Source organism: Castor canadensis, chromosome 2, assembly GCF_047511655.1.
Source record: "Castor canadensis chromosome 2, mCasCan1.hap1v2, whole genome shotgun sequence".
Taxonomy (NCBI): domain Eukaryota; kingdom Metazoa; phylum Chordata; class Mammalia; order Rodentia; family Castoridae; genus Castor; species Castor canadensis.
In genome coordinates this window covers 98,948,075-98,975,817 of record NC_133387.1, presented here as the reverse complement: position 1 = coordinate 98,975,817, position 27,743 = coordinate 98,948,075, and the positions used below count along the sequence as shown (strand labels likewise).

Below are 27,743 nucleotides of genomic sequence, written 5' to 3'. Positions count from 1 at the left end.
CTCCTTTGCACAAAACTGGAGTGGTCAATGTCCATGCTAACATTCCTGAGATGCCTGAAAGTGAGCTGAAAGGACGGGATAAATGGACTGAAATGTTGGCTTGATTTGTACTTAGTAAAAGCCATGCAGAAAGTAACAACAGAATAGAAAATCTCCTCCTTACTCAAAAGACTCTCAGCTTTATCTTCCCACTACAGAAACATGTTTCTATACAAAATTTATACTTTGAGGCTCTCAGGTCTGATCCCAAGTTACTGTTAACACCACATTTCATTAAATGGAAAGGTCAGGGGAAGAAAGGTACAACTTTTATATAAAGCAGGTCCACAATAGAAACCTAGCTTCCTCAGCCTCCATGCCTATGATTATTTTCTGATCATTTCAGAGTGCAGAGCAAAATGTAATGGGTTCTTTTTTGTAGCCTCCCTCACTTTTAGGTGATAGAGAACATTCCTAGACATTAAATTACAGAATATACCTATTGCAATAATTATAGGAAAAATGAGTGCTTCTGAAATGATTCCACCAAAGCCAGAAAAAAAAATTACATGAAGATAGATGACAATTTTAAATGGGCAACATGTGATAGCTAAATTTCTGAACATAACCTTAAACTTATTGTGGAGCCAGCTTTGGAGATGGCTATTGCACTACTTCAAAAGCCCCAGGTTATTAGGATTCTGATTTCAAGGTTTCATGATCATAATCCTACACTTCCAAGGGTACTGGTAGCACCAGTGTACTAAAAGGGTGTAGAAGATATCTGTGATAGCTACAATCTGTTTCTGCAATTCTGGCCATACTGCAGCTGATCAAACCAATAAGGTCCTGAGTCTAGGGCAGCTAACCCCTGGATTTGGGTCTATGTGACATTATGATCACTAAGTTGTCATGGAATGACAAATTGTGCCCAGGTCCTATGTGCAGAGTTGAGAACTGGGATACTAAGCTACTGAGCCGGCTAGCTGAGGCCACTACAGCAGAAAGGTGGAGGTAGGCAGAGCTGGGTGGCCATTATGGACTAAGTGTGTGCTGGATTTATGAGGGGGTAGTGACTATGAATGCGCAGAGGAAGCCAGCTGGGAAAGAAAGGAAGAACGAGGCAGGAGCACAGGATTCAGAGAAGATGTGAGGGCGGTGCAGTCCAGCCACTGCTCTTAGTGAAGCTGGTCATTCAGCTTCTCCCACAAAGAAACTTTCAATAAATCCTCCTTCACGTGAGGCAACTTAAGTGCATGTCTGTTTCTTGTAACCAAGAGAGCCTCCAGAAGAACAAAGGCCCCCAAGGAAATGATTAAAGACCTTCTGGGGTAGTCCAGCCCTGTTTTCCAGCCCCAGGCAGACCCAGTTTTCTACAAACACATAGCAATGTCAGGCCTCCCAGAAGACAGTGCCCCCTAGTGTAACTCCTTGTGCATTACAGTACTTCAAGCAATTTGGTCATTCTTCAAAATTAATATAAAATAGTACTGAAATGTAATGCTGCTCACATATGGATCAAATAACAACACAAACTGGATAAAAAAGTTTTCACCATGGACACATAATGTGTTATTCAATTAGGATTCAGCGTCTTTTCACTCTAACCCAATAGAATGTGTTACCATACCACACTGGTTTATCCTGAAGCTCCTGGAAAAGATGAGGGTGCTCTACTTGACCTATACTTCCATAACGTGACTTTAGTAAGCTAAGGAGAAAAAAAAAGGAAGTATAGGTCATCCCTCAAGGTGCATATCTGGGCCAAGATAAGGAATGTGAGTTGTGTTCTGTCAGTGTTTGGCGAACATGAATCTAAACCATCCCTCATATAAAGTATAAGAAAAGGCTGTCTAGAAAGGAGAAGAAAATTACCTCTATCCTTGAGGAGATGACAGTGAGATTTTTAATTAAAAAATCTAATTTCTTCATGCAACAGTTTTCATAGATGAGATCCTATTACATCATGCTAGAGTTTCTAAGAAAGTCAGAGTCTTCTCTATAGTTTGCCATTTTATTGCAAAGTATCTTTTCATTAAGGTTTCAAAGTGCTCTTTGAGTAGAAAAAAAATCAATATTTTTCTTGGTGTTTATTACATGGGGGCATTGTTCCATGGATGGCAAATTGACACCATCCTGTACAACTCCAAATGATTGTTGGAGCCTGTGCCAAGAAAGGCTCTCTAAAGTCAGGCGCCATCTGGGCTTGGCGGAAGAGAGCTTGGGATTGATAAGCAATGTTTGCCCACCATGGAAAAGAACCAGAATACTAGGTACTGGACAGTTTTAGTTAACACCTTTAATTTATAAGCAAGTGTTTGATATAAAGTGCAAGATGACTGAGCTGGGCACAAAATAAGCTTCAAATATCCATTCCAGGTATTTGGAGATGCTGACATTCAAAACTAAAATACTACAGAGAAAATGGCACTCATATGAAACTTAGAACCACTAAGCTTCTAAAAAAGAGAAAACAATGACTAAAAAACTTACAAAAATGTATCAAAATAAAATCTAGGAAGCAAGATTTTTATCATGATATGAAAGGAACATACATTAATAAAAGAGAATCACTCAGATGAATCAAACTGAACTCGTGCAAATGTCACAATGTTGTACCCCCATTACGACAGTAATATGATGATAAAAAAGATGAATAAAAATAATGATGTAATCAACCTGGGCTTAAATGAATCCCAAAAAAAAGGTCTCAAAAGTTACTTAATCTAAATAAGAATAGAAACTCCCTGCAGGAGACATGTACTTTTTGTTTTCATTTCCTTATTTTGATAGTTGAGAAACTGAGGTAGAAAAAAAAGGAAATGCTGAATGAATCCAACATGATTCAACAGCATGTTCTACAATTGCCAAATAAAAGAGTTGGTGGATATTTTAATTACCCTAATCCCATCAGTATGTATTTAGACATTACACTGTACCTCATAAATATGTATAATTATTATGTATTCATTGAAAATAAAATAACACTTAAGATTAAAGAATTGATTTGAAGCTGATTTGTTTTATTTCTCAGACCTGGATCATCCTCTGGTGGACTTTCATAGTGGCAGAAGAGGACAGGCACTGTCACCTAACTGCAAACTGCAATATGGCTTAGCATGAGTTTAGCAAAGGTGGGTGAAATAGCAAGCATGATAGGGACAGGCTCAGGTGAGAACACAGGAGATTATCTGACATGGGAGGACAGTATGTCCCAATTGAATAGTTTCTTTAGAACAGAAACTTTAGACACATGGAAAGAAATGAAGTGACAATTCCAGCAACTGAACCATTCCAGATTTATCTATGTTCAACATATGTATGGAGCTTCTCCCTCTGTCATTGTATGCAGCCTTTATTTTGTTACTGCTTCTTTAAGTGAATTTGGAAGATTGCACCTGCACTGACTTATTTATATGTCCATGGAAGGAGATAAAGCGCAGAAATAATCCACTCACTTTACACTTAAGCCAGAGACAGTTTACTATCTTGGGCTTCTAAAAGGCATAAAGTATGACCACTTAAAACCAGACCATATTATCTCCCCTGGAGAAGCAAAGTAAAGCATGGTCCAGAACAGCGATTTTAAAATCATACTCACATCAGTTACAACACTGGCTCTGCCTCTTTTCAGCTGAGGGACCTCAACTATGTCCTCAGCCCACCTCAATTTTGATTTTATAATTTGTAAGACAGAGAAAAACATCTTCCTGGAAAAATGGAAGGATGTTTTTTAAAGTATAGGTTAGGAACCTGACACAATATCTGACACAGCACTCAGTGCATATTAACTGTTAATTATAGATACATCTCTTCATATTGTTAATTGAGATGCTTGTAAACATATGTATTTCCAGTAGAGAAACTGGGACTCCATGACCTGACAAAGACCACCTTATACAAGTCAGAAGCTGAGATCAGAAATAAAATACGTTTAGCTGTAAGTCATGGTATGTAATTGCATCCGGGACACACCATTCATTTTAAGCGAGCTCACTAGAGCGTCCTGGCCTATAGACTACTTTCTCTTAGTACAGTTACATTAATGGCAAAGCAGATGTATCTTTCAAAAATGTCAAAGCTGTTCAGGCAACTCTTAGGGTTCTCAAATATAGTTTTTATTTCTGTTTTTATTTAATATCTCTTTTGAGCAGCAACAAACCCCCAAAATACCCCAGTTTAAATTCCATGGTTTGGTAAGCAGTCTCCAAAGACAAGTATCAGATGCTACTGTGAGCCAGGGGGCAGTGGCACATACTTGTAGCAATCCCAGCTACTCCAGAGGCTGAGGCAGGAAGACACCAGCCTGGGAAACTTAGCATGTGCACAGCCCTTGGTTCAATACCCACTACCACACACACACACACACACACACACAAAATTAATCCTATTTTCTTCAAATAACAAGTATTTAATCCCACTTAGAGGGGTCTTTTGTCATTATTGTTTCCCAATTAAAAAGATGTGAATAACCGTATTTAGATTTTCTCTCTTTTTTATTGCCAACTTACTGAGACTGTTCTAATGGCCACAAAAACTCAAGACCTGTTATTTCTTAATGTTCAGGACAAATTTGTGGGGTTTTGCCAAAATGCTTTTGTCATTGTATTTCACATGTTTCAGTATTTTGTATAGATTGAAAATACAGAATTTATGAGAAAGCCAACATATTACCGAAACCCCTCAGTCTTCTCAAGGCTTTATAATCTGTATACAAATGTCAACAACACCAGAAATAACTCTTTTAGGAAATGCAATTACATTCCAGTAAGACATAAGTCTTTAGTCTACAGGTTTCACTTGAGCATTTAAAAATCAAAATGTAGCAAAAATCCACACAATTAGCAGTCTCTCCATCTCCCCAATGAAGAATGAGAAAATGACAAATTAATTTCATGGGACACAGGCATCAGAGAACTTTTCAGATCTAATTAATAACATCTATTCCTAAAGGTAAATCAGCAGATGCATGTATACTGTTGTACATACCTCTCTCTTATGTAAGTTAGAGAAAATATTTTAATTTTAGTATTGCCAGCTACTTCCAAGGCATTGGGTGGTGGGAATAATAACCTTCGGGCTTTCCCTAGGTCAGTTAAAATACTTTATAGAAGTGTTTGTCTTCCTTGTGACTCAGAGATTGTGATTTAACCCTTTATAGAAAGGAAGACAGATTGCCAAACTCTGAAATAATCACAAGATTATGCAATCTTGGTGAGTCTTAAATTAAGGAAAGAAATAAATGTAACAAAAGAAAGATTTAGATTCCCAGATGAATTAGGCAGTATTGTGGAATTCTAAAATCCGATGTAGTACATTTGTTCTCACTAAAAAGTTGTTCAACACATTTCTGTACAGAACAGATTTATAGCATCTATTTTCCCTCTGATTTCCTGTTTCTCTGTCCATTCACCAGGCAAGTATTTGGAAGGCTAAGCCAGCTATGTGGGGTATTAAGAGTTGGCCTAGGAAGTGAGCACCCCTCTGGGAGCAGTTTCGTTGGTTAACACTGGTTCTGAGCCTGTTATGTGAATCTTTATGACTGTACAGCTTCAGGAAAGAATTACTTGACCTCAACTTTCTCCATGGGGGTGCACACCTTGATTTTCCACACTCATTTTCAAGTGAAATTGCAAAAACCACTTTACTTATCTAGAGGTAAACTATTCTACAAACTCAACTTCTTGGAACACAGACAAAAAGCTTGTTTTAAAAAAAAGTATCTCTGTAAAGTATCTCAGTAAAGTGATGTCATAAAATTCCATGGGTTTTCTTCATCAGAGAGCTGCTACTCATTTAGAGCAATTGTACCTTGTTTTTCATTAACAGTTCTGATCAATATCCTGATATTGCTCTTGAGCCAACAGATTAGGAGAACCAAATCATATGTGAGAAAGAGGGCCTAAAAGAGTTAATATGGTGAAAACAATACAATATTTAAAAAGATATCAACTCAAACATAATAGAAAAAGGACAAATAATCCAAGTACGTCTATGATCCCTATGGATATCACTTATAAAAACAATGAAAATTAGTAACATTCTTAATGATTATAAAACCAGAAAAATTTTCATTTTCTTAAATTCACATCAATTAAGCCAGGGAAGTACTACACCAGGTCATTTTATAAAGTGTTCCATTGAGTAAGGAAAACATTTCAAAAGGATTAGCACTTAGACGGGTAAGCTCTGGTGATCCATCCATCATCTATTCTGATGGATTTGAGATGATCCCACAGTCATTTAAAGAAATGCTCATGAGCCCAAACATGGAAATCTATCTTAAAAAAAAAAAAAAACAGAAGCATCTTGTCTTCCAAAGAATAAAAGATTTTCTCTGTAAACCACGGGAACTTGAAACAGTCTGCAAGACTGGAGCATGGACTGATTTTCGGCAGGTGGTAACAAGAATATGGGAGCCAAATCCAGAAACCGAGCTGTCACAGAGACTGTTACTCTCTTTCCTCTGCAAACCCTACACACTTTGCTGTGGAAAGGGAGAAAAGACAGAAAGCACTTACTGCTGTGGATGGAGGAATAGGCTATAAGTTGGCTGATTCCTTCAGTGGGGAAAAGGGGAACTTTTAACTACTATATTTGGACAACAGGTATAGATCAAGACAGTCCCAGGAAAACTGAACATATAGTCACCTTAGTTTTAAAAGTGAAAAATACTTTACAAAATTGTCAACCTCCAGCAATTCTTGAGGTAGAGAATGGTGGGAAGTGTGAAAGGATGATTCATGAAAGTATCCCATAGAATGCCACGAAGAAATGGTGTTCCAATTAGTTCATTCAGTCACTCAGTTAACCTTAACTCATTGCTATTCTGACAATTATTATTTTAATATAATCTTTTTTCCCTGCTAGATTACAAGTTAAGAGTATTCATCTTTTTTATTGTGTTTCCTTTCAAGTCTCATTTATTTTTATATAGTACATCATAAATATCTGTTAACTATTAAAAGTGTCCTTAAGAAAAATGGAAAACCTATACATATAAAGTGATCTGAATAATTATTATACTTATACTTCCCTATCTAATATTAAATTAATCTTTCTAAGGTAAACTGGTTGCTTGAACTTAAAGAATGTTGTAAGATTTTGATTCTCTCTGAACCATAGAACTTACCTTTTTCCCTAAATCATTCATTCATTCATTTAGTGTAAAAACATTTTAATAACTACTGTGTTAGGCAATGCAGAAAGAAAAACAGAGCTCCTGCCTGAAATTGTTCACAGTCCAGTGAGCAATTTGTTATGCAAAGTTATGAAGACATTTGACAAACTAAGGTTAGGTATTCACAGATCATTTGGGAACAAAGAGGAGGAACAACCAATGTACTTGGGAATTAAAATTTTCCCACAGCAAGATCATGTAAACTGAGTTTTACATGAGGTTGTGACAGACATTAATATTCCTTTCCTTCTTCCATAGAAATAGACCATCTGCCACCCCACCCTCAAAATAACAATGACACTTGCCAGCCTCTTTCCAAATGGCTAGGTGGGTACTCGCTAATGTATATGATTAGAGGTATAATTTGACAGCTTCCAGGGGCTTCACCCAAAAGGGAGATAGGGCATACTCTTTGTTCCTTTTCCTCTTTGTACTTTCTTCTAACCCTCTGTCCAAGCTCTAAAGGCTATGCTGTACTATTAAGACATAGACCATCCTCCAGGGATGACACAGCAATGAACTAGAAGGAGTCTGATTCCTGAGAACATCCCAGATTGGTGCCAGTGTCCTCAGGAAATCAGGTTCTCCAGGCCAGAGGAAGAAAGGATTAAATTCTATTGAATACTGTGTCATTTGGGGGGGTTCTGTCATAGCAAAACATAATCCTGATGCAGCTGAATAGAAGTTACCAAGGCAAAAAAATAAAAGACACTCTCCACAGAGAAAACAACATGTATAAAACAACAGAGGCAAAATTACAATGTACTTTCAGGACACTTGACAAGCTCAGTGTGACAGGGGTTTCAGGACGAAGTAGATGGGAAAATAATAAGACTAATCATGACACAGCTTGGAAATCATATGAAGAAAGTTGGATTTAAATATATATGCAAAGAAATAATTACTCCACATATGTAAATGAAGAAGAGATAACTATAAGGAGTGACTTCAACCTAAAGGGAATATTATATAAGCTCTATTTATTGTTTTGTTGCAGGCTGAATTTTTTTTTTGGTTGTACTAGGGTTTTACTTAGGACCTCATGCTTGCCACCCAGGAACTCTCCCACTTCAGCCATGTCCAGGCCTTATGTTTGTTTTCATGTCGGGGGCTTGAACTCAGGGCTTCCAGCTTGCAGGGCAGGCACTTTAGTCACTCCTCCAGTCCATTTTGTTCTTGGTATTTTGGCGATGGGGTCTCAAACTGGCTGCCTAGGCTGGCCTTGAGCCTTGATCCTCCCAAGTAGCTAGGATTACAGGTGTGAGTCCCCGGCACCTGTCACTAGTGGCTCATTCTTAAAATGCATCTCTGGACTATTTATTTCTTATTTTATTCCTTGAAAAGGAATTTTGAGCCAGGCACTGGTGGCTCACGCCTGTGGTCTGAGCTACTCAGGAGGCAGAGATCAGGAGGATCACAGTCTGAAGCCAGGCCCAGCAAATAGTTTGTGAGACCCTATCTTGAAAAAACCCTTCACCAAAAAGAGCTGGAGGAGTGGCATAAGGTGTAGGTCCTGAGTTCATGCCCCAGTAACCTCAAAAAAAAAAAAAGAAAAAAGGAAAAAGAAATGTTGATATGACATAATTCTGTACTTTTATTCAAAATAGATAATAGTTTTATGGGTTTTTCTCCTTTCATTTTGAACCACGTTGATCCATGTGTAAACCTAGATGTTTCTCTGGCATACTAGGAGTTGAATTCAGGGCTCTTGAACTATTTGCCTGGCTTGGCCTTGAACCTCGATCTTCCCTAACCTCTGCCTCCCAAGTGGCCAGGATTACATGTGTGAACCACTGGTACCTGTCACTTGTGGCTCATTCTTAAAATGAATCACTGGACTATTTGTTTTCACCCTTGAAATGTTGAGGTGACATAATTCTGCTCTTTTATTCAATAATAGTTAATACTTTTATGGGTTTTTTTCTTCTTTCATTTTGAACTATGTTGATCCATAGGTAAGCTTAGATGTTTTTCTGGTATGCAGAAAGACTTAATTTTTATAGATTTTTGAGATAGTAATGTTTTAAAAGTCACTGAAGAAGGAATTTTTGTTACTTCTTGGAAATCAATTAACCAAATCTTTGTATTACTTTCTTTTCTTGTCATTGAAACCAGTTATCTGAGTACAACAACTGAAAGGGGGAATTTATTCATGCTGGGGTTTTCATGAATCTCAGTCCTCTCTGCTGGGGGCAATCTATCCAATGTGCAATGTAAGGCTATTGGAAATTGACATAATGAATCCCCCTGTATAATGAATATATGCTAATAAAAAATGAAAAAAATAAAACACCCCCCCAAAAAAAGAAAGGAGTGACTTAATATATGTTCAATCTGAATATAAACAACTAATGTTGAAAGGAAATAGTCTACTTCCATCATTGGTTTGCAAATTTTTCACCTTGACTAGCTTGGGACTGAAATAAATTCCAGACACTATTTAGAGAAAGAAGTTTCCTATTGTCACTGTGACAAAATATCATAAAGTTAATGGCTTAAGCCTCTGTAAATTCATTTCCTTAGAGTTGTGAAGGTCAGAGTGTTGAATTAGGTTTTACCGGGCTAAAGCCAAAGCACTGGGAGAGCAACATTCCTTTTAGAAACTCCAGAGGATGATCCACTTCCTTGCCTTTTTCTAGTGGCTTCTACTGGCTGCCTGTACTGTTGGTTTAAAGCCCCTTGTCTCATCATCAAAGCACATCACTCCAATCTCTGCTTCCATCTTCACATATACCATGATTTTTTTTTAAATAGCAATTCAATCTCAATAATAAATATGAAAATAAAAATAGATAGAAAGCAACATTTGGTCTTGGTTATATATTGAACATATTTTCTAGAAATTATGATAGAAAAATAGGGTGGGTCTATGGACTGTTCAAAACATTTGGAGGTTATTAGCATCAACTAGAATGAACAAACAATTTCCTGGGTGACTTTGCTCTCTGGCCAAGAAGGGACTCCTACAGTGTCATAAAGAACTTGAAACATCACCCAGATATCCTTCATAGAGAAGAGTCCTTATTGGAATTGAGGACTCCAGAAAACTCTAGGGAAGTTTCCCAGGGCATAGAAAACACTCTAGGTTGTTGTTTTGAGTCCTCTTCCATGAAAGCTAAAGAAAGTTCTGAGAACTATATTATTAAGAAGTTTGAGGGCCTTGTTTATGGAATCTTACTTGCTGAACTGAGAGGAAGCAGCCAGGACCTGGGCTAACAGCCTCTGGGTAAGATTCTGCTTGATTTTCTGCCCTTTAGCTTTTCTCCTCCATTTGTACCAAGCCTGTAACCCTGAAGGATGCTGTGAAGAGCACTTGGTCCAAGCTCAGGTCTCTCAAGGTAGGTCCAGTCCATAAGCTGTAGTCCCAGTTCTGGTTTTCAACCTTACCTAAAACAGATTGCTACCTTTTGTTCAAGTTGTGAAAAGTAGGCTCTTCCTTCTTCCCTCAGGCTCAGTTCTGTTCTTAAAATCATTCTGGTAGCCTTGTTCTTCCAGGATTTGGAAAGATCAATGACTCTATACCATTGTTCCTTTTTTTAAAATTTCTTATGCTAGGAATTGAGTTCTGCATGGGAAGACCAGCCCTGTAGCTGAGGACTTGTTATACAGAATTTACCTGAGGTCCAAGGGATCCATCTCTTACTAGGATTCTGTGATCTGTCTTAAACCTGTGAGCTTTGTGTGTTTTATGACTGGCTTTCTGGGTACATTTTTACCTCTTACCAGATCCCTGGCACCATATTCACTAGTTCCTGGGCCCCCACTGATGGATCAGCACTTCTTCCATTGCCCATAGGCAGGCTATCTCTTGTTGTTCCTCTGACCATACAGGTGGGCCATCTAGTTCTCACATCAGTGGGCCATGGGCCATTTGTAACTAACCCTACAGCTTCTGTATCATTTAATATCAGACCCCAGGTCCCCTAAGAGATTTTTTTTGCCTTGGAAATGTGATACAATTTTATATCATGTGATTTGACTTATATTTTATAGGCACACCTTTTGATATCAAAATCTATAAAGAGGGTATACAGGAATTAAAATTATGCTTCTTATTTTAAAATTTTGTAAAGAGACTACCTATTTTTTTTTTTAAATCAAGAAGTCAATTCCTGAGTCAACCTGCTTTTAGTGTTGTGGTTTAGGTCAACTTGTCTCTTTCTTTGCAAAAGACAGGCTTAAAAGGTTATAAGCACTGGAACAATTTTCAAAAGCACCTAGTAAGTAAGTAATGCAGACAATACATATCCAAATTTTTCTTAGGTTAGATGTGAGATATCACTAAGATACACCATGATCATCAGTCTCCTTAAGTGTGGATTGTTATTTTCAACATTCAATCCCTCTCTTCCTGCCAACATCACTAAATTTCCCCTAGTCCGAAGTAGATGTACATACATAATAAAATCAACCCTTTTACACTTAAAATGTTTAACACAGCAATTTAAAACTATGTCACATTAAAGACACATGTATGTTGGGCATATGAGAATGCTTACATTACTGGTATACTTTCTGCTAAAGCCTAAAACTGGTTTATTTTCAAATTATCCATCAGCTCTCTATATATCTTCTAATAAAGTGTTTCAGGAGAAATATTCGTTTCAAAGGCTTAATTCTCACTAATATATTATTTTCTAATAGAAAAAATAATAAATTTGTGTTGGAATTTAGATTTGTAGAAGAAAAACAACCTGACCAGCATATCCATATATGAAGATACAAGGTTGAATTTTGTTATAATACAAAGTTTGACACTCAGGAATTATGTATGGATTACAATGTATCACTTTTTATACACTTTTGGGAGTTCAGAGTTTCAGACATAGAATATTGGAATGCAAGAATAAGAGGTTATTTTATAACAGAGTTCCATTGTGTTTAAATAGAAGAGCATTAAGATAAACTTTTTCCTTTTCCCACCTCACACTAAAGGTTAAACATTGACATTTCCTTTTGTATACGTGAAGTATTTAATAAGCTAAAGAAGAGCAGTCCAAAGAAAATACATGACTGAAAACTTAAGAGGGTGATGCCTGATGTTCTAGAAAAGTGCAGAAGAGGCTATGTTGTCAGAGGGTTCCCTACATGTGAAAGAAAGTATACTGTTCAAATGAGGTGCAATATTTAGACTACTTCAGAAATTATTCAAATATGGGTATCCTTTCTGTGCTTAAGAATCATGAATTCCAGGTTTTTTTATCCTACTTTTCAGACTTGGTTATTAACTCCTTTACTCTTTCAATAAAGACAAAGGAAACAGATGATAAACACAAAACTGTTCTTCACATTGGTTTGGAAACTTTAATTCTCAACAGATAATTTTTATTATGACTCAAATTCTCAAAATCAAATCAATAACTTCAAAGCATAAAATTAAGTTGATTATCTTTTTTCAGAAGAAACACACAGGTTTTGGTTTCTTTTTAAAATTTATTAAATGAAAGATTTTGAATCAGGGTGTTCAGATCCCAGGCAAGACATTTGAAAGTGAAAAGAACTTAAAGTGCTTTAAGTATTTAAAAAGCATTTTCAAGCAAGGTTTTTTCATTTTGTTTTGTTTTAAATGAAAATTATCCAATTCCATTTAAAAAAAAAAATCCTAGAATTTCACCTGGAATAGCAACGTCTGGTTTGGAGTTTCTATAGTTCTGATTTAATTGAAGACAAACATGCTTAAATGACAGTTCTTTGAATTCAGCTTACTAGAAAATTTCATAACTAAAGATTCAGAAAAGTAGATTAGGAAAAAATTGTAATTCTTTACAAGGGAAGGGAAGTTACCTATCAAAAACCGTTGGTGCATCCTGTTGGTTCTAAAACACCAAATGTAGACTAAATTGTCACTCATACTTTCTGAGGATTTTGGATTACTGCTCTGCCCTGACAAAGGAGATTAAGAAATACCATTTTTCCATACTGATTATCACTTGAGCTACCATATGCATAAAGAACCACCAAAACTGGGATAATAAAGAAAGCTAAGCTTCTACAGCACAAAAAAGAACAAGTGGCCTGCTTAGAAGGGCTGGGCATGAGTCTCGCTAAAAAACTGACAGCTCCCTTTGATCAGGTGTCAAAGTAACAAAATAGGATTGGGGTTACCTTTACCGGACATGTCAACAGGGAAGATGCTTTAGCCAGTTCAATACAGTAAAACAGCTCTAATCAAACTTTATCTGAAAAACATACCCTTTAGGATAGTATTATTTTGTTTCATATTCGACTCCACCCTACTCTCTTGAATGATTCCAGAAGAATTATTTAAATAACTTATTTTTACAACCTTCCTGTCAGACCTGGTTTTTACATCAGTACTAATATACAATTTATATATTTTTTTTTAGGAAAAGAAGAAAGCATTACAAAGGTAGTCAAACGAGATGATATATACCATCTTTGCTTAGGTCTAGCTATGGAACTGGATTCCTTGGATTTGAAATGTGTTCCATGAATGTAAAAGACATAAGCAGTCAGTCCTGATGGCTAAAAAAGGTGAATGAGGTAACAGTAACACTGATGGGCTGTTTGTCTCAAATGTCCCATAAATAGGAAAGTGAAATTAATTTTTTCACATTCTCTCTATTCAAGGAAAACATTTCTCAATGGTAAGCTGAGGTAAAACACTTCATAGAGAGTGGTTGAGCTACTATTTGCATGCACATAATTGGGGAACTTCTTACTCAAATAAAAAAATTCTGAAGCCCAGATTTCCTAAATTTCCTGCACAATTTATGAATGTAGAGTGATACTATTGTAGGAGCAATTTTTTTTTTTTTTAAGTATTCACACCAGGCTTACTGGAATGATCTCCCCCTGCTGTTCTATGTATTGTAAGGCAGTAGGGGAAGACTCTTTCCTCTGGCCTGCTGTTGTAAGGATGGGTGACTTTGGCATTTTCATGTAAACATGCAAGCTGAAGAGGAATTTCTCCTTTCAAACTGGCCCCATTCCCCCTTCCTGGGACATTCCACAATGCCACCAACAATGAAGTTCTCAGAAAGGAGGAATCATTTCTGTTTATGTGAAAATAGATCTGATGTCCATGAAGCAAGGGAAGAAATAACAAAAAGCTTCAAAGACCACAAAGAGAAGCTATAATCAAATCTGGGTGCTGGTTTTGCTATCTGGCTGTGCTTCTCCTTATACCAGTTCTGAATGAAGGGGCATTGGAGCCACTGCTCCTTCTTCCAGCCTTGCCTATCTCACTCTGTGTGCAATCTGGAGAAAACTGCTCGCTGAAGCCAGTGTCACCTGGGCTAAAAGTGGGTCATGCCTATAGTGATTGCCCCTGCTGAAACATAAGCAACCATTTCACAATGAGGAACACTTCTAATATACTAAGCCACTGGCCTAAAGTTTATGTAAGTGATGATCAAAAATGCCTTCAGGAGGCAGCAAAGCATTGCAATAAAAGGGCATGGATTTTTTTTTTTTTCTTTTAGTAACTCAGAATTGGATGCAAATTCTACCTCTCTGACCTACTAGTTATCTGATTATTTAATTCCTCTCAGGCTCAGTTTGCTTATCTGCAAAATGGGGATATTAATGTCTCTCTTAGAGTGTTGATCCTATGATTAGGTCCTATATCTGTAAAGCACCTAAAGCATAGTTGTGATCACTAAGTGTTAACTTGTTTTACTAAGTAATGCTATGGTAACATCCTCATTATGGTTTACATTACAAGACATAGTTCCACCTCCATAGCTTCACATTGTAATATGATGTGTGTATTTTCTGTTTCATATCACCAAAGATATTACTATAATTCAGTTTAAGAGAAAACATGCCTTGAGGCTTGAAGCTATGTCACCAGTGAACAATATCTTGCAGCAAATTAAACATGCTTAATTCCACATTGAATGAACACGAAGACATATACATCTTTAAAAAAAAACAATACTTTGTTGACACTGGGATATTAAAAGGTAGAAAATCATCCTGAATCTTTATCCAAATAACTTATTTTTCCTTTCAATGACAGTCAAATCACCCTCATTTTAAATACTAGTTCCCTAATACACTTCAATCCAAGTTTCCTTTTTGGTGGTTAAAGCCTGTTTCTTCTCATTTGCCGCATTAGGCAATTAATTGGGTATTTATAGGCAGCTATCATATATCCCACTGTCAGTGCTACTCAGTCATCTATCTTAATTTCTGCACATCCTGCCACTTAAATCCTACCCCTTAATCACCTCATCATCTTTGTCACACTTTTTAAGTTGCTTTTCACTTAATCAACTCCATTTTCCTAAGCCGGAGTACTAACAATTGTGCAGAATTTTCCCAATGCGGCTTTACAGAGCCTCAATGAAGACAGTGTTTTTTTTACTTAAGTGAGTTCTTTAGATCCCAGGATAGTTTTTTGCTTCTAGTGCAAGAGCATCACCATGTGAGCTGTTCCTGATCTGCACTTCAGCTGTGCCCTCAGCCTATACATTATTAATGTTCTCATTGTCAAATGAGGTTCTCACTACCTTAGAGCAGTACACCCACCCCATGGCTCAGCCGCAGCCTCCCCACCAGCCCCCACCCCTGCTGATCCTCTGCTGCCCAGTGTTCAATAGTGCTCAGCCTTCATCAGACATTCCTCAGGATCCTTGGTCTCTTGAGCTAAAAAGCAAGAGAAATCCTGACCCTTGAAGGATAGTCAATTTTGTTGGGTTTTCTCTCCCTTTGTTAGTATAAATTAGTCAATTTCTCCAGCAAATGACCATTACAACTTGTCTCATGTGGCTCCAAGGGACACATGTTCCCAGTGGGGTGACCCACAAATCACTTTTCCCCCAGGATCTTTGTTAAGAGGTCTGGGGGAGGAGGTGCCCTACTGTCAAACAGTTTAAGGAAATAAGGCATTCAGTATTCTTCTCTTAGAGACTCAAACACATTTTAGAATATCTGAGACATGTCAAAATAAAGAAAATTCATTGGCCCTGTCAAAATAAAGAAAATTCATTGGCCTTTGTTTAATTCAGGTTTCGTAAAGTGGTTTGACCATATGGTCTTTTCTTTCTGGAACAACTTTTACTAACTGTGTCAAGAACCTGTGGGGTCCTCTGAGGTATTTTAGAAATACTGGGCTCGATCATGGTCCTCTTTGAATGTCCCCCAAACAAGCTGTTTACAGTCTCATCTATGACCTCTGAATTACTGCACGATTTGTCAGAGAACTATGTTTTTTGAGAAGCTTTTCATACTGCATAGTCTTTCATACTGCACTGATTTTATGCACAAAATATTTATCCAAGATCTTCCAGTGGGAAAACAGATGAAGTTTGCCTCATACACTTCTGGCAGTGACAGTGTCAGGCTCTCCCTGCCCTGCATTTCATTTGATCAGTCACTGTCACATGTTCCATCAGCACTTAATACTGGATAAATATCAGAAGACATTAATTAGACAAAATAATTATTTGTCCTAGCGTCTTTCTTAGAGAAACTTGCCTATTTATTTTAATGTTTAATGAAAAATTAATAATGTGGCTAGTTTTATTTTTCCTAAGACTCCTTGCTACTACAGATACTGTTTAGAGTTTATTAATTCTCAACAATATGCTTCCACTTACTCCTTTTATGTACTAAATACTTGGCATATATTGTTGTTTAATTATTACAAGTTGCGATGAGGTAAATATTTGAACTTCATATTGCAAATAAGAAAGAGCCACTGAGACCGATTAGGTGAACTACTTATGATTTTCAATTATAAATTGCAAAGCCAAGTTTTGATTTCAGGTCTCTCTAACCGAACCAATAGGCTCTCTACTCTACTCTGTCTTGTTATATTTGCACACCAAATATAATACATGTATACCTGAAAACAGAAATGAATAAACTTTTTCACTAATTATGTTTTATTACTAATATATATATATAATAAAAATTATTATTATTTTAGCTGTTTTAACAGTAGGCTTCTGTGACATTAATTATATTCACATTGTTATGCATCATCCAGATTTTGAGTTTTTCTAAACTGAAAGGCAGCATCTACTAAACACTAACTCCTCATTCTCCCTTCCCATGACAACTGCCATTCTACTTTCTGTGTCTTTGGCTTTGACTACTCAAGCTACTCATATAAACACAATCATATAATATTTGTCACTAATTTATTTTCAAACTCTTGCTCTGGACATACTATCAAACACATGCTGGGGGAAAAAATCATCTCAACTTTCTTATACCAACAAGCATTGTTTGCAGTTTCATTAGTGCTGCTCAAAGGAAATCAGGCTCTGATTTTAAGACAAAACCAGCTCCAATAAGAGTAAGTGGAAATTTGCCCACACAGCCATAGGGCCAAAGGCAGATCACTAGAATGGTAAAAAGACCTGGGTAAGTCCAGCTAGTAGCCTTAACATCATGGGTCTTTTGATGACAGAAATATGCATTATAGATCCCAAACATTTCTCTTGTTTTCCTCCTTCCAAAATGCATTTCTGTTAATGTGTGAAAGCAGTACAACTCGAGGGAAATGTAGTCCACATGTTTGGTGCATTTACACTTATATGCTCTTGAGAATATCAATCTAGCTTAACAATACATTTTCTCATTTTTTTAATAGCAGAACAATTATAGACTTTGTAAAACACAAACTTAATCCCAAAAGGAGATGGACTCAATCTAAGCTTGAATACTTAAAGTTTAAATTATTTAAATAATTTCTTAAGTTGATCTTAAGAAAACATTTAAAATACATTCAGTTGCCTTTAAATTAGAAACTAAAGTCTTAAGGTCAAAAACTCAATAGTAGATACAATTTCCTTTTTGGCCTAGGAAAAGGTTGGTCTTCAGAGATATAGGAACTTGGGTTTGAATTGCTACACTAACATTTGGTTGGTGCAGCAACACTAAGCAAGTATCTGTTTTCTCCTCATCTATAAAATGGACCTAATAACTTATGGCTCACTGAGTTATCTGAAGATAAAACAAAATTATGTACATAAAGTGCTCAATTAGACACCATGCATAGAGAAGTACTCAGTAGATACTTGTTTATATTCTGTGCCTTCAAATCTGAATGTGCCACAGCAATGATGCCATAAGACTTATCTATAAAATATAGTTATGTTCAATACAGAGAATTACATTTTTCTTTGACAGAATGAAAAGACTGATCCCAGCAAAGGCACTAGAAGTTGAGGTGGGTTATTAAGGTCACAAATCCACTTGAAAGTCCTGCAACAAAGAGAAAGCAGATTGTCTGTCTTGAGTTCATGGGAGGCAAACCACATTGAGGACTTCAAGTCTGTGTGGGGAACTGCTTCTCTAGATTTCTGCGACTAAAGCATCTTAGGGTATTTTTATCATGCACTCTCCTCACATTCCCCAGATGTTTGTATTAACTTCTTTTCTTCACTAACTTAATTAAAATTAGGTTTTTGCTTAACTGTTTGCAAAGCTTATGGCCTCTTAAAACAACCAGGGGGCATACAGCTCTTTAGGAACACTTGTAAAAGAGACAAGAGTTCTGAGTAGTTAGACTAAAGGGCTACTCGCTCCACAACCAACACAGCCATCTGTGACTTACATGGCGCCCAGATGAAGGAAGCATTGGGAAAGCACTCAAGGCCCCTTGGGCCTCTGCTTCTATGTGGTATCACTGGTGCTGGAAGGATGAACCCAGAAACATGTTGACTATAATACCACAGGCAATTGGGACATGACAACATGCACATATGATTTCATTAAAGCTGATACACAATGGACACACAGAAGACAGCATTAGCTCAAGCTGAGGGGATAAGCAAGGAGGCCCACAGACTCAGCTCAGTGCCAAAACATCCTTAAGGTTTGGGGGTGATGTGATAAGTGGGATATTGCATATGATCCATTGGCTATGTTAAGCTATCTGGAGGTTTTATTCAACCCCTTTACTTCCACTTCTTTTCCTTCACTAACACCTTTTTAAATATTAACAGAACACTGTGGTAATATTAGTTAAAAATTAAACTATGATACTTTTTATTTAATAAAAATATGGCTTGTTCCATTAACATTTTCTTTCACTGGCTCTTCTTAACAGAAAATGTCTTGACATGTTAAGGATTCACAGCTAAATAAAACAGTTTTGCTCTGGAATTTGGCCCATTTGCCATCTCTTCATGCACCAGAGTTCCTTCTTGGTAATGCTGGAAGAAATCAGAGCCACACTTCCTCCAGAGAGGCCTAAAATTACTCCCTCTCCAACCATGAATAAACCCAGTAAGGCAGTCAAGCAACTCATCCAGGCTGACGCCACTTGGAAGCAAAGATATAACTTCCTGATTGTCCAACTAAACTCTGTAACATGGAAGTCCAAAATGGAAGATAATTTAAAAACTTTTACATTTAGTTATAATGTGGTGTCTATTTTTCTTTCTCCAATTAGTTTACATGCCTAATTATCTGTAATTAATTTTTTTTATTCCTTAAAGGCCCATCAGAAAGTTAGTATGTAAATCCTATGCAGAGAAAGACTTCTCAAGGTACTTAATGGAAACTGGCTGCTGCTAATAAAGAAAGGATTCAAGAACAGCAAATTTCTGATCAACCTGCTAAGACAACAGAAAAAGAATCTTTACTATCATGGAGGTTTCCACTCTTCCTATGACTTTTTTTTTTTTTTTTTGCTTTTGTTTTGATTTCTATATTTGGTTAGACATTAGTGGCCCAATCAGTCGTATTATTTCAAGACTATCTCTAACTTCAGGGATTATTCCTTACAATGATAAGCTAAGAAAACACTGCAAAGAACGTGTATATACAATTACATATTCACTCAGCAATATTCTTTATTATAAACATCATTTTCTGTTATTGAAATTTACTCTGTACCTCAGAAATTCATTCATAACTGCTGATCTGCTACAAAAATTTGTCTGCCAGACAAATTCACTAATTATCAGGAAACCCACTGGGGTCTGGGTAGATGAGCACATGCTGCAAAGGAACAACGGAGTTGTTGACTAATTTCTCTGTCCCAACTAACAGAACGTGAATTCCCTGAACATGAAAGCCCACATCCCACAGAATATTTCTTCTTCAAGGCACAGATAAGCACAGTTGATGGAGATTCCTAAGTCATATCGGTGACAGTAACTTGGCTCTCAGAGCTTCTCTGGTGCCTGATGGAAGATGTTCCTATGGATGAAATTCACGCCCCCTCTGCTTCCTCTCACCTCTCCCACGAAGGAAAACCACTGTGGTATTCATTTCTCACTGAATGGGAACAATGTCTAAGATCCCCACCTCATAGTAACAGAACTTTCAGGGAAGGCTGCATGCACTAAATGTCAAATCATTTGGGAATACACTGATTGATTTCACTCTTAGTACCCTACCATGGGTTAGGGGTTTAATAATGGTAAAAAATAAGGATTTTGGAAGTACCATGGCTAGTCTATTTGAAAATCCGCTTTCCTGCCAGCTTTCTCTCCTTCTGTTGACAGACTGTAGTACCTTCCTTTCATATCTTTCATCTTTTTTGCAGCGTAACCTGGTCCCCAAAGGACTATGCTTTTTCAAGAAGATAGATTGTGCCCTACACAAAACATGAAAACTTTATACACTTTTCCTGCTGTTGTCAGAAAGGCCTTTCTCCCTGGAAGAAATAACTTATCTTACCTTTCATTCTCAAATTGGTTTTACTTTGAATTCTTGAAGAAGACGGACATATTTAAACTTTAGGATATAAGCTGAAACTTTGGCTCCTCTTAATTTTTCTTTTTCCCCAGTGACATTTGTGACAGCTTTCCCCATTGTTGTTATCTATTATAGAAATTTAACTGCACTTTGAGGATATGTGATTTCAGAAACATTATCCAATTTTCTATCTAAAGGGAAGAATAAAAGCTAAAAGTAACAGTGCAAGGTGAAAGAGCATATAGCATGGAAGATTTGTAACCATAGTAGAAAGTAGGTGGTCACATTTATTATACATGCTTCAAACTGTAAAGAAAATAAACAAGTGAAATAAATCACTTTCAGATCACTTCCATAAGTAGCCAGTCTGTTCATAAAAGTGCACACTGCATAAATGGGTCTCAGATCATTTTTCAAAATGTATTTTATCTAATAGTTTTTGATATTAATCATACCCAGAAAACTGTACTAAGTTGGTTCAAAGGACGTTGGTAGAACTTAAAATGATAGCACTTTTGTTTTCCATAAGTTTATGAAGGCATACTATGTCAAACCTAGAAAGATGTTTTAGATCATTATTGATAAAATATCTAGTAAATTATCCAGAAATATAATATGTCAGATAACCAAATAAAGAAGTAATTCAATTTTTTTAAAATACCACCTTAAAGTCTCAAAACATCAATATTCCAATCATTTAGTTCAAGCTACATTAATTCATAGTGGTGACTACTCTTCCTTCATCCAACACCCATTAGCTAAAGATGGATGCAGGTTTGAGGATAACATTAAAATACTATGGGGAAAAAGCTTAAGAGAAGTATTATTTAAAAAAAAAATTGGAGCTGCTCTTTGGAAAACACAGATCAGGCAACCAGCAAGCAGGGGTAATTCAATTTGGAATCTTTTCAAATGCTGGGAAGATGGCTTCCCCTCCAGTGTGCTGGCTGACACGCTCACCCCTGAACACTTCCCAGAAGTGCTGTAAGCGTCAAATGACCACAGTGCACACTCACAACGAAGGATCTGAAAAAGGTTATAGTGAGAAACTTTAGAGCTACACATCAAACTCTATTTCAGTGACATCCTTTGAAGTTTGCAGCTCAGCACCAAGGCTGTTTTTCACCTCCATAAAATGTGGAAGGATACCATGCTCCACTCTGGCTGAAAGGCCAATGGCCAACAGTATTACAGGAAGAAGATGCAAATTGTGGATGGCTCAGTGGAAACTGGCAGTCCTTAGAATATAATAATTCAGCACAATCTTTCCATTGAACACCAGTAACATGATATGTGTATGTTTCATGTATACCTTGTTGCAGAAGTGTGTTGGGAACTTTTTCATGTGTCTTTTCATCTTTGTACTTAAAAACACATTTTTATCAAATTCCACAGTTTCAAATTCAGGATATTATGAGTTGTACAAAAGTTATCAATGGAGGCAGAAAAACTCCTTAGATGAGAAATCTGCTAAGCCAGTGTTTGAATTTCCTATTCCCCCTCCATTGCCAGGTCCCAATTTCACCCTCAGACAGTAGGAGCCTCAGAGACTCAGCACAGATAGCCTTGAACTCTCTGATTGGTTTCTAACTTGTTCATTAGTTGAATTTCAGGTGTTATGCACCTAGCTTCTGGCTCCAGGGTAACTGTGAGCCTGCCCTTCCCACTTTCTCCATTCCAGCATGTCCTCATCTCCTTCAGTGTGCCATATATACTCAGTGTTCAAGTATCCTCTCAGGGAACCTTTCCTCAGCCCTCATGCTAGGGGAGGACTCCCTACTCTGTGCTCCCAGAGCTTCCTGCTGTAACCTCAGCTTCACCAAGGAAACACTCCTGTCACTCTTCCCTATTCATCATTGCCATCTGCCTTCCCTATAAACCTGTGTGAGAGAGTAAGTTCATCCAGCTTTCTCACCAGAACTTATGCAATGTGCAGACCAAAGTTTGGTTAGTTTAGTTGAGGTTAGAGGGTTAGTATATGAAGCTTCAGGATTCAACCAGGTTACATTAATGATTAGTGCATTGTGCTACCACTTGTATCTAAACATACATCAAACTAACAGTGAGCTCAGACTAACAGCTCCTTCCTCACTGAAGACTGTTAGAACACCAGAGTATATGAGCCTGGCAAAAAGAGTATCACATATGTCCTCATCTATACCCCCACTGATAGATGATTTTTCTCAGTCTTTAAAGCTCAAAGAGTACTTTAGTGAACAATATAGGAAATTAAGAACAATAGTGTTAGCATAACTAAAACTCATTTAGAGATAGTTGCATGTTCTAACTATGGCATTTACATACACAAATGACATTTCTTTTTTAATTTTGTCAAAGATAAAGTTGACAGGAAATGATATGAAAAGGAAGACTGCAGCAGATACCAATTAATAAAGGGGAATATTTAGATCATACTATTTGCTGTATTTTCATATGAGTAATGGTTAAAAATATTCAAATCATACACTAAATGATTAAAATTTTATCCTCCAAAAGGATTTTGAGGAGGCAAATAATTTTCCATTCCCATTCAAAGTATAGTAAACATTGGTTGAAAATTTTTAAATGTGATTACTGATAAATTCCCTTTGTATTTAATATCTCTTGTCCTAAGTAGCCTTTTAGTGGGATACATTGAATTAGGAGATAAAAATCATTTTATCTGACATGTATTAGTAGAAATGTCAGGGGCTGGTAGAGTGGCTCAAGTGGTAGAGCAAGCATGATGTCCTGAGTTCAAACCCTAGTACAGCTAAAAAAAAAAGGTAGACTGTCATTTCCCTTTCTTGAGGAATCCACATGTACTGCCTTCAAGAAGCATCTATATTCTAATTCAAAAAAAATAACCTAGTTACACCCATTTCATTTCAAATTAGAGAATTCTCATATTGGTAAATGTATAGAAAGCATAAAAGATAAGTCAGTAACACAGACATAACAAAAAGATACCTAAGCGCTACAGAAGTTAAAGAAAGAAAAAGTTTTCCAAAGAGAGGTAAAAAAGAGACAGCTGTAGAGCTGAGAATTTTATTGTGGTAAACTGACCTTTTGCTCCTGATTATTGATTCCTTCCTATGACCATGCCCTTCACCATGTAACTGAAGTTTCTTTTAAAAAGGACGACATGTGTTTCCCTACCCTTTGGATATAGCATAAAACTCACTTTAGCCAATGTGATGTAGGCAGAAAGGTTTGCTAATTCAACTTCATTATCTTAAATGGTGTGATGGCTTCTGTTTGCCCTCTTGGTCTTTAGCATTGCCATGAGAAACACAGAGAGCAGAACTGAGCCTCACCTGCAGTGAGGAGTCAAGCCAGACCTAGAACCAGACACAAAGCCACCCTGCTGAGCCCAACCTGTATCCAAATTGCCCAACTGGTCCACACACATGTGTTTTTGCTTGAATGTCACCCAGATTTTGTGATTCTTTGTTACACAGCATTATTTTGGCAACTGCTAATGATGTATTTATAAGTTAAAGTGAGCAAAAGCGCCATTCTTCCCTTGTAGGCATCTAAAAATATACCCTTTTCCTGAGATCAATTCTTCATTCCTTTACCCTGCAAGTCAGGAAATTCCTGATTGATTGAGAGAGTGTTACATACAGTGAGTTCATTCTATGTTAGCCACTGACTTTCTTTTCTCCTCACTGTCATGCTGACAATTCTATTGACTTTTAAATGCTTATCCTTTCTTATAATGCACTGGTGATCCCAGTGAGGGCAGGACCTCATCAGCAAATACATGGGGTCGTGAATTATGGTTTGGGGCCCATGGTTCCAAGAGACATGTGGAGAATTTGATGGGGACAAAGGAGGAAAGCTAAATGGTTAGAGTACAAATCTATCAATCAGAAAAACTGTTTTGACTTCATTTGGAAGATCAGTTCCACTGTTAGAAAATTAAAAACGACCAGATAAAATGCTTTTTAAAGCATTTTAAAGATTGAAAGTACTGTGATTACAGTTTTTGTTCTGATCACCCTCTTCTCTTTGTCTTTATTTCTATGACACTAATTTAAGAGACCATCACCTAAGCTCCTGAAGTAACTTCTTAACTGGAATCCCTGTTTTGCACTATAAATTGTGTTATTTTGCTCCCCTAATTAAAATTAGGGTAAATCCAGTTTGATGGGGCCTCAAGGATCTGCCTCTCTCTTCAGTGTCATTTTCTGCCTCATTCTCCTCCCTTCTCTTTCATAGGGTCAAAAACACACCCAGCTTTTTCCTATGTAAGGGTCTTCTCACAGGCTTCTCTCTCTGCTTGGAATGTTCTTCCCCTGTTCTTCAAATGCCAACTTGTTTTTATTCTTCAATCTCAGTTTCTAAGTCAACCTCTCTGATCACTCAAACTATCTAAGGCCTCATCCTTCCCCATCAGTCTCTGTGACAGCACAGTTATAGAAATATTTAATGGTTGTTCACAGTTGACATTCCTTTAAGAACAAGCTCTAATGTGGCCAGAAGCCAAGTTGTCTGGCTTATTTTTCTGCTCCCAGGACCAAATGGAGTGCTCTGTTTTCCCCAATATGAGTGAATGAATGAATGGCCTTAGCTTTTATCAGCATTTTCTTCACTACCTTTCTGTGCCATATAACATTTCCTTGTAACATTTGATCTCCATCCTGATAGCTTTATACTACTCTCTCAGTTATCTTCCTTAATCCATGAGTAATGTTCCTTGCTCTTATACTTCTGTATTTTCTCTTTAAGTCTCTTCCACTCTCATACTTCCCTCTTCTTATCCATTTTGTTTGCCAATGGTCATTGTCTGGTCTACTGTGGGAAATTATTATCAAGTTGACTTCAAACGAGATTTAGATTATGTTTAGAATGAAATTGACAATAGCATTTATTCAAAAATGAGATCAGATACCTCTAGAAGTCAATGCTCTTGCCATTTGACTGAGGTAGCTGAGGCGTATTCCATAGGTAGGTAGCTGTGGAATGTATCCAGACTCCAAGTAAAGTCATGAGGAAATTGTTTTAGGAAAACAGTAACAAAAGTTATTCCCTGGCTAATTTCAATGCCCTCTATTGGAAGAAATATTTTTAAAAGTAATAAGTGCATGGTTTACATAAAATCTAGAATATAAGGACACAATGAAGAAGATTGTGGAGTGTTTTCCCTGCAATGCCGAGAAGAAGAAACAACAGATCTGAGCCATGGTCACTTCATGATCACTAGGGAAAAGAAGTCTGTGGGGTGACATAGTGATCATAAGCTTTTGTTATGCTTTGGATGAATGACCAAAGGATGCTCTGGCAGTACGTCTGAGACCTACTGGAAATGAAAAAAAAAATGGCATTTGGTTTAAGCAGCAGTCTTTGGTGTGTTTGGCTTGTACAAGTCAATTTACAAAAGAGCAATCTATTCTGGGTTAATGAAAACATATTTTGGCAGTACTGGAATTTGAACTTAGGGCCTTGTACCCACCAGGAAAGCACTCTACAACTTGAGCCATATCTCCAACTCTTTTTGCTTTAGGTTACTTTTCAGATACAGTCTCATGGTTTTTGCTTAGGGATGGGCACTGGGCTGATCACTTGGACTGTGATTCTTCTACCTATGTGTCCTCATAGTTGGGATTACAGAAATTTGTCACCACTCCTGTGAGAAAGAGTCTTGCTAATCTTTTTTGTCTGTAGTGGTCTTGAACCACAGTTCTCCCATCTCTGCCTCCCAAGAAGTTGGACTTTTAGGCATAAGCCACTGTACCCAGCTAACATTTTGTTTCTTAATATACAAGGTCAAGATCCATTCCCTAAACTATAGTTCTGAAAGATAATGAGCACTTCTATCTTGCCTGTTTTCTTTCTCATTCTCATATAAACCCCATATATTTCTAAATATTTGGCATGTCTACTATTGTGTATCCATTGGTAATTACATGATAGACTTTTGTATGTACATAAATGCACAAAATGCAATGAGGAAACATGAACACTTTTGTTACTGATCACTCAAACATTCTTTAGAGCTAAGATACATAGAAACTATAGTTTCAGTAAGCATTCTGATGGGTGTGGTCCTAGGAATCACCTTTTAGCCAGAGTTATAAGTTTGGATAATGTCTCAATAAGCTGTTCAGGAAATCATCAGCTACCAGCTGTAGACAGCATATGGGAAAATTCAATGGTGGAAAGTGTCAATAAAAATATTAAAAATGTTCAAACCTGGAACTGAAATATTCCCCACTGTGGGATGCTTCATCTCCATCACAAGGCCATTGTGTAACACCTAAAAATGGAAAAACAGAGAGAAAAATAACTTACAAAATAAAACTGTCTTCAATCTCAAGGTCTATGCACAGCCATTCAGCCAACATTCACAAAAAATATTAAAAGACACAAAGATGTTTAAATTTTTCCCTTCAAAATAAATATTTGAAGTTAATATGTTTCCTTATATCATGTATACCAAGTGATGCAAAAAGATTACAAGACTCAAAGGCTAGAAAGCTACATTTGTATAAAATCTTCCCACTCTTAAAAAAATGTTATTTCCTCCTAAATATAGTGATGATTTTCCTCTCTCATCTGAGCATGCTCCTCTAAGATCAAAGCTCGGCCTCTTCCTGCATTATTTCATAGCAAGAAGAAATGCATACTTCTGCTGCAGTTGGTCCAGGTAACTGCAGCACAGCAGGATGGGGGGGACTTAAGACCTGCAACAAAGGAGCCCACTGGGGCAGCACACACACTCCTGGCAATCTACTTAGTGGGAGGGGGAGACTTAATCCAGTGTGAAAGGTGAATCAGAGTCTACTGTCAAGAAGGCCCACTGACTGCTTGAGGTGGTTGGAGACATGGCTGCTATGAATAAGCACATGAGTAGAGCCAGGTAACAGGCAGCCCAGAATCCCAGGTCAAAAGCCTGGACCAGGAGGTTAAACCAGGTATATTTTCAATTGTAGTAAGACTTCAATCATAAGCCAAATTACAGAAATAGGACTCT

General features: G+C 37.1%; 1 protein-coding gene across 4 annotated transcripts in view; it reads right to left on the bottom strand.

Moving 5' to 3' along the window:
• Positions 1 to 27,743, bottom strand: part of Sugct (succinyl-CoA:glutarate-CoA transferase) — a 734,230-nt gene that overhangs the window by 62,633 nt on the left and 643,854 nt on the right. For 3 of the 4 annotated variants that reach the window (XM_074065358.1, XM_074065360.1, XM_074065359.1), the window contains one exon: positions 26,963 to 27,026. In XM_074065358.1, coding sequence (XP_073921459.1) covers positions 26,963 to 27,026 — 64 coding nt within the window. Of the gene's footprint in view, positions 1 to 17,905; positions 18,341 to 26,962; positions 27,027 to 27,743 lie in introns of those variants that run through there. The other variant, XM_074065361.1, reaches the window with a different exon arrangement.